Genomic DNA, 8,038 nt, shown 5'->3' with positions numbered 1-8,038 from the left:
AGTTGGAATCAATTTGAGGAAAAATGCGGGTAGGACAAGGATATCTCTTTTGGAAAACTAGTACTATTTATTAAAATTCACTTTAATTTGTATGATAAAATTATATTAAAATGTATAGTTACTATGTAAGTATGAAAATATTTTAAGAGAAAATGATATTTCGACTAGTATGCAAAGTTATTTTTAGTTATTTTAACATTTTTTTAGCTTGCTTGTTTCAAAAATATATTTTTTAGCTTTGATTAACTTAAAAAAACTGATATACGAGCATTGATGGAATTCGAAATAAAATATACTGATAGACACAATTTTGTCTTAAGTGCCATTAAATATCAAAATTCATGGTCCTCAAATAAATGATACCATATCATTTTCCCCATTGAGTCAATTATTTCCATCTTTGTTTTCTCCGACAGTTAACTGCCGAGGTTTTCCTCTGAAGTTAACTGCAGCTGATTTTATTTTTCCTCGACAGTTAATTATCGAGGAACATTTTCGTCTTTTATATGTGTTTCTCAGCCAAACAACATGTGTATACAACAATTTTCATGGTTGATTAACGATAGTTAATTTTGCTTTGGTAAAAAAAAAAAGTCGTTCATATTCCAAATATTTTGCTAATCAAACCCCTAAACAATTCATATTATCAACAGTTAAACGACACTAAAATTCAACAAAAATAAAATGAGACATGTTCACACTTACTTATTGGGTTTTATTAGAAATGTGTCAACAAATGCAACTTTTTTGACATTGGTTGTTAAAGATCGAGGATTGAATGTATAATATAGTTTTTTTTTAATGCCCAAAGTTCACGTTTGTGAAGTTTCAAACCAACAAAACCGAGCATGACAAGTTGTCTCTGTCTTGTGGTGCAACATCAGGACCTATCAGAAGTTATCTCCTGAAATTGAATGGATGAGAGTTATCTCATGAACCAGTCGATATGTAACTACCGCTAGGGATATTAATGATCAAAGTTGTGTATTAACATGTGCAGAGTAATTGACTGCGACATGTATTTTCAAACGGAGAAAACAAAACTACTCTCAATCGTGTAATCACGACTTCTTTTTTTATGGTCGATTGTATAGCCACTAGGCCTAGTAAAATCTTTTAGCGCAAAGATGTTATGGAAAAACTACAAAACATGTTATGAAAACTTACAAAAAAACGATGTGGGTTTCAAGGGAAAATATCTGGAAAACTCAAATTTCCAGTTTTTTAAGGGTAAGTCAGTCATACTACATTTCAAAAAAAATTAAAAGGTGAGTTCTCTATGTTAGAAATTGGAGAAAACAAAATAAGTAAAAGTCATTAAAATGCGATCATTGTCTAATTTTGCCTAATTATATTTATTTCTTATGTAAAATTATTTCGTCAAGTGAGTCTAACCACTAGTCTATTACACAAAAAAAACTATTTCATATCGTGCAGAATCTTTTGAAGCGAGAGATAGTTAACTATTGTTGGAGTTTTTTGATCATTTCCATGTGTTTTTAAGCAACTTCTTATGTGGGAAAAGCAACTTTCTTTTTGTTGATGTTTGGAAGTCTATACATTCATCCGTTTGGGCTGCATTTGTTGGGCCATCTCTTTGTAAGTACTCTTGGACTGTTAGACTTTGGACTGGTGGAATTCATCTATCCGCCCTCTACATTTCTGAAAACCCCCCTCATATATCGAAAATTAGATTCCAATGGTAAAAACGTATCAAATCACTCGTCAGGGCCGTTCCTACGAATTTAGAGGCTCGGTTCTATAAGTGAAAAGAGGCCCGTAATAAAATAAAAATGTTTTTTTTTTTTAAAAAAAAAAAAGAACAATGTTCTATTTAAATTTTTTAAAAGATTAATACAAGTGTTATCTCTGATACGCAGTCAACTTTTGTTAAAGGGAAACAAATTTTAGACGGTATTCTTATAGCCAATGAGACTATCGATGAGGCTCGCCGTTGTAATAAGCAAATGTTGATGTTCAAGGTTGATTTCGAAAAAGCTTATGATTCAGTGGATTTTAAATATCTTGATACGGTCATGGTTAAAATGAATTTCCCGACTCTTTGGAGGAAATGGATTACTGAGTGTGTAGGAACTGCGGTGGCATCCGTGTTGGTGAATGGCAGCCCTACAGAGGAGTTTCCTTTAGAAAGGGAGCTCCGACAAGGAGACCCTATATCTCCATTTATGCTTCTGATAGAGGCTGAGGGGTTTAATGTGATGATGAAGTCTTTGTTGGATGCTCATTTGTTTACTGGTTACCATGTGGGTCATCACAATGAGGTGCAGTTAACTCACTTACAATTTGCAGATGATACATTGATTATAGGGGAGAAGAGTTGGTCGAATGTGAGGTCAACGCGGGCAGTTTTAATTCTTTTTGAGGCGGCATCCGGATTGAAGGTTAATTTTCACAAGAGTATGCTAACGGGTTTCAATGTGTCAAACTCTTGGTTGACTGAAGCAGCGTCAGTTATGAATTGTCAGACGGGTAAAATTCCTTTCATATATTTTGGATTACCTATTGGTGGGGATATGCGCCGATGTAGTTTTGGGCTACCTGTGCTTGATCACATTGTGTCTCGATTATCGGTGTGGAAAAATAAGTTTCTATCTTTTGGTGGTCGTCTGATATTGTTGAAATATGTCTTGTCTTCTCTTCCGATTTACTTTCTTTCCGTTTTCAAGGCTCCCACATGTATAATTTCTTCCCTTACTGCTTTATTAAAAAGATATATATATATATATATATATTTATTTTTGGGGGGGGGGGGGGGGGGTGAGGATTTTAGGAAAATTGCATGGGTGATTTGGGATTCAATTTGTGTCCCTAAGGAGGAAGGAGGGCTAGGTGTGCGGAGGTTGTATGAATTTAATTTAGCATTACTAGGGAAGTGGAGTTGGAGGATGTTGGTTGATAAGGAAGGGTTGTGGTATCGAGTCTTGAAGACTTAGTACGAGGAGGAAGGTGGGAGCCTGAAGGAGAGGGGGTGTGACAGTTCTTTATGGTGGCGGATGCAGTCACACATTCGTGGTGGTGTAGGGTGTGGGGATAGAAGTTGGTTTGAAGTAAATGTATGTCGGTGGTTGGCGGGGGAGGTACCACTTTCTTTTGGACGGATAACTGGGTGGGAGGTGTGCCTTTACGGGTAAGATTTCCTCGCCTTGTTTATTTAACCATTGACAAATGGGCAACTGTAGAGGATATGTCGAGGTGAGGTTGGGAGGATGGCGGGGGTGCCTGGGTGTGGAGGAGGCGCCTATTTGCCTGGGAGGAGGATTGTGTTAGGGAATGTTCTGTCTTGTTACATGATATTTTTTTGCAGGATCATTTGTCAGATAGGTGGAGGTGGCTTCTTGATCCCGTTAATGGTACTCTGTTAAGGGAACATATAAATTTCTAACAACAGGTGATGAACCTATTGCAAGGGGATTGTTCAATGACGTTCGACATAAGAAAGTCTCATTAAAGGTTTCAATTTTTGCTTGGCGTCTTCTCCGTAACCGTCTTCCGACAAAAGATAATCTCTTGCGCCGTCGTGTCCTTCAACATTACGATATCAGTTGTGTTGGAGGGTGCGGTAGTGAGGAGAATGCAGGTCACTTGTTTCTTGGTTGCACAACCTTTGGCAGCGTCTGGTATCATCTTCTCCATTGGTTAGGCATCAATTTCGTGGCTCCTGAAGGGCTTGTCGAACATTTTCATCAGTTTAGTCACTTTTTCGGGTACCGCAATCTACTTATCAGTTTCTCAAGGTGATATGGCTTGTGTGTGTCTGGATCATTTGGAAGGACAAGAATAACAGAGTTTTTAATAACAAGGCATTGACTCCAACTATATTAACAGACAAGGTAAAAGTGACATCTTTCCCGTGGTTGAAGGCGAATCTCATTACTTTCGTGTTCAGCTATCATGACTGGTGGAGGTCTCCTTTATCTTGTATGGGTCTAATGCTGTAATTTATGTCTGTTTTCCTTGGAATTTTTAGTAGCTCTAGTATGAGATATTCGTGACTGTATTGTACAATTTTTGGGGTGTTTCTCTTTTGCACACCTTGTGCAAGATGAAACACTCTTGGTGATATATTATATTGCATTTTGGCTTGTTCAAAAAAAAAAAAAGGTGTCGTATGCGGTACACCCAAAGGTTATAATCACTACCGTATATATGGGGAATTTTTTGAGGGCTAGTACTAGTGGGCTATAATTTTTTTTTTGAAGCTCATACCTTGAGGAGACCCAACTCCATTGAGTTGTTTGCACACTCCAAAGCCCAGCCCTGTCGCTCGTCGTAGTCGAATTTTTTCCAATAAAACCTTTGAGATTCTCCGATTGGATAGAACTTTTTTTCAGCTTGAGCAAAACAACCATAATCATACTAAGATATATTGATCAACCAACCACAATCACAGAAGAATCTACTCACTGCTCCTAACGTATTCCCTATATAAATATTCCCCGCAAACCCAGTAAAATTACCAAAAAAATCTTTCAAAAATTTAAATAAAAATTTAATTTGATTTACAAAAAATATCAGAATAATCTGAAGCACAAATTCTAAAATTCTATTTTGATATAAATAATTTAAAAATGATTCTTTAGAGACTTTTTTAAAGAAATATAGACCATGGTTGGAAAAACATTCACGTTTCAAATTATGCATGTCAAGAAATATAGACCATGGTTGAAAAAGGATAGAGGCCATAAATTATGTTTTTCTTTCCCTTCTAATAAAATTATTTTTGAAAAATTAGGAATATAGACATTATTAAAACTGTAGTATCAACTCTCGCGTAGGTCAAGACCGATGTTATACAAAAAGAGCACACATCATTAAAGTAGCGTCCATTGAATTGCACTTTAGTGACATTAACAGAAATGTTATATGACACTGGTCAATCCAATTGTGACACATGTCAATTCAAGTGTTTTCTATCTCTTTCACAACCCTTTATGTTTTAAAAAATTACATTGTCATGTGTCACAATTGGATTGACTTATGTTATGTGATATTATGACACTTAAGTGCAATCTGCGTCCATTAAGGGTGAAAATAGGTAATAGGCCGAGTTTAGCTTTGCAATCCTCCTCCTTTTTCTTCTTAAATAAATATTATTTTAGAGGAAGTATTGTATGGTCATAAAATTTAGCACATCCTTTAAATCCAGACACACACAATCCATATAAATATGATTCTACAAAGCATTTTCCATTCATCATTCAGGTTGAGCATCATCATCCAGCAAAGATGGAACATAGATGCTTACATTCATTAATCTTGTTGATCTCAGTCCTAAACCACCTCCATAAGATGGTAAACAATTTCTGTGTCAAGGTAGAGTACAACTTTCTTAGTATTAATATCTTTACTTAACCAACTTCTAATTATTTTCACAATCGTATATTACACATATAAATGTTGATAGAGTAGGATGTTGTGAATCCAATTGCAAAATATGTTATTGAATCCAAGCCAAAACCGATAAGCACATTAAGCAAGAATCTATCCAATCCAAAGCATCAAATACTTTTTTTTTTCTTTTCAAAATCAATCTTAAATGCAACATTACCTCAAAAGCATTTTTTTTTCCTAGTTAATTTATTGCCTTTGAAGTTACCATGTTGCAGTCAATTATGCTTATACATTTGGAAAACCCTCTATGATTATTGGATATGAATTTTTGGGCAGTTATGGATAACCTTTCAGCTAGGATATCATCTATACATACCATTGGTTGGCATTGTGACGAGAGGCCAATATAAGCCATAGTAATAATAAGATGGTTTATGATTGCTTATGGTGGTTAGTGTATTTTTCTACTGACAAATATTAGTGGTTAGAAGTTATATTAGTAGTTATAGTTTGGCGGAGTTAGATGTGATTGGGGAGAGCCGCGGTTTGGGGAGTGAAGAGGAGATCGAGTTACATTGTTTACCTGCAGATATCTTGGCTTTCTCAAAATTACAAGCTAGTATTATATGGCAGAAGTCACGAGTCACCTGGTTGACAGAAGGTGATGCAAACACAATTTTTTTTTTCACGATATCATGTCTTCTCATAGGCGCTCTAATGCGCTAGTTTCTTTATTTGTTGATGAGGTTTTAATTGAAGGAGTATCTGAGGTGCGTCATACAGTTTACCAACATTTTAGAGATCATTTTAAGAGGACATCTAATCAGCGACCATACATTGGTGGGTTGATGTTCACAACGTTATCTGCGGTGGAAGGGGCGGACCTAATTAAACCCTTTTTTATGGAAGAAATAAAGGCAACAATCTAGGATTGTGATAGCTTCAAATGTCCGAGACCTGATGGTATTAATTTGAGATTTTTTTAAAGATTTTTGGGATTTGTTGAAGATTGATTTGATGTTTTTTGTTTGCGGAGTTTTACCATCACGGTAAGCTTACTAAAGGTCTCAACTCAACTTTTATAGCATTAACTCCAAAGGTTGATAATCCGCAACGTGTGACTGATTTCCGTCCAATTTCTCTAGTGAGCAGTGTTTATAAAATCCTTTCCAAAGTGCTGGCTAACAGGTTGAGAAATGTGGTCGGTAATGTTGTATCCACAACTCAGACGGCATTCATTAAGTGTAGGCAAGTTTTGGATGGCATATTGATAGCAAATGAGATTGTTGATGATGCTAAAAAGTCTAATAAAGATCTTCTTTTAAAAGTTGATTTTGAGAAGGCATATGACTCAGTGGATTGGGGTTTACCTTGATGAAGTGATGTCTAAAATGAATTTTCCGATATTATGGTGTTCCTGGATTATGGAGTGCGTAACGACAACAACAACTTCAGTGTTGGTAAATGGGTGTTCGACAGGCAAGTTTTTTTTTTGAAAGAGGCTTGCGTTAAGAGGACCCTCTCTCCCCTTTCCTATTTCTGTTGGCATCTGAGGGTCTTAATGTTATGATGAATGCTATGATGGCCAATCATATTTTTACTCTGTATAGCATTGGGACACAGTCTGTTGTGTTTGTTTCTCATCTTTAGTTTGCCGACGATACCTTGTTGGTTAGGGTCAAGAGTTGGTCTAATGTCCGAGCTTTGAAGGCGGTGTTAGTTTTATTTGAATCCATCTCGGGACTGAAAGTCAATTTTAACAAAAGTATGCTTTTTGGTGTTAATGTGAATGAATCTTGGCTTCATGAAGCATCTTCGGTTTTGAGGTGTAAGCATGGGAGCCTTCCGTTTGTTTATCTGGGGCTACCTATTGGTGGTGATCCGCGGAAGCTTCAGTTTTGGTATCCGTTGGTTGATAGGATCCATAAACGGCTGTCTGGATGGAAGTGTAAAAATTTGTCTTTGGGTGATCGGTCTGGGGGTAAAGAGGTTGAAGGAATTTAATATTTTTCTTTTAGGTAAGTGGGTGTGGAGGTTGCTGGAGGAGAGGGAGAGTTTGTGGAATGTTGTTATCTGAGCAAAGTATGGTGAGGAGGGGGGCAGGGTTCGGTTTAGGGAGGGAGTATAATCGGTTTGGTGGCGCAACCTAAACCAAATCAGGCCGGGTGTGGGTATTGTCGATTCTAGGTGGTTGGTTGATAACATTACTCGGAGGGTGGGTGATGGTCGGGATACTTTGTTTTGGTTGGCCCCGTGGCTGGATGATTGTCCTCTAGCAAGAACTTTTGGTCGTCTTTACGCTCTTGCGGACAATAAACTAGCTACGGTGTCAGAGATGTTTGAGTTAGGGTGGGGGGTTGGAGGTTGTAACGCCCACTTTCGTTTAATCGTTATTTAATCGAGTTTAGGTGATTATATTATATTTATGTAATATATGTATGATTTTGATATGTTTTGATAAATTGTGGTGATTTTGATGATTTGATCGATGACGTGTTAAGTTATGAGTATTGAAGGATTTGATTATGATATGAGATTTATTTTATTGTTAAATAAAATAAAGATTTGAAAAATATTTAGTTGAGGGCTGTTTTGATATTTTAGATAGTTTTGGGGGAGAAAGTGAGATAAGATAAGTTATTAGAAAGAGGTATAAATAGGAGAAGACCTAATATTTTAGAAACTC

At 36.4% G+C, this 8,038-nt stretch overlaps 1 protein-coding gene across 1 annotated transcript; it reads left to right on the top strand.

The window, feature by feature from the left end:
- The first annotated feature begins 6,760 nt into the window (after positions 1 to 6,760).
- Positions 6,761 to 7,356, top strand: LOC112422134 (uncharacterized). Its single transcript, XM_024784902.1, has 2 exons — positions 6,761 to 6,835; positions 7,003 to 7,356. Exons 1-2 carry the CDS (start codon positions 6,761 to 6,763, stop codon positions 7,354 to 7,356), a joined length of 429 nt encoding a protein of 142 aa, XP_024640670.1.
- Positions 7,357 to 8,038: the final 682 nt, after the last annotated feature.

The sequence above is a fragment of the Medicago truncatula genome, chromosome 5 (genome assembly GCF_003473485.1).
Source record: "Medicago truncatula cultivar Jemalong A17 chromosome 5, MtrunA17r5.0-ANR, whole genome shotgun sequence".
NCBI lineage: Eukaryota > Viridiplantae > Streptophyta > Magnoliopsida > Fabales > Fabaceae > Medicago > Medicago truncatula.
Note: the sequence above shows the minus strand (reverse complement) of the source record. Positions and strands in the feature narration are given on the sequence as shown.

Coding starts and splice junctions, on each gene's coding strand:
- LOC112422134 (XM_024784902.1), top strand. CDS start 6,761: ATGGTGTTCCTGGATTATGGAGTGCGTAACGACAACAACAACTTCAGT. Junction 6,836..7,002: donor AATGGGTGTTCGACAGGCAA/GTTTTTTTTTTG, acceptor TCTCATCTTTAG/TTTGCCGACGATACCTTGTT.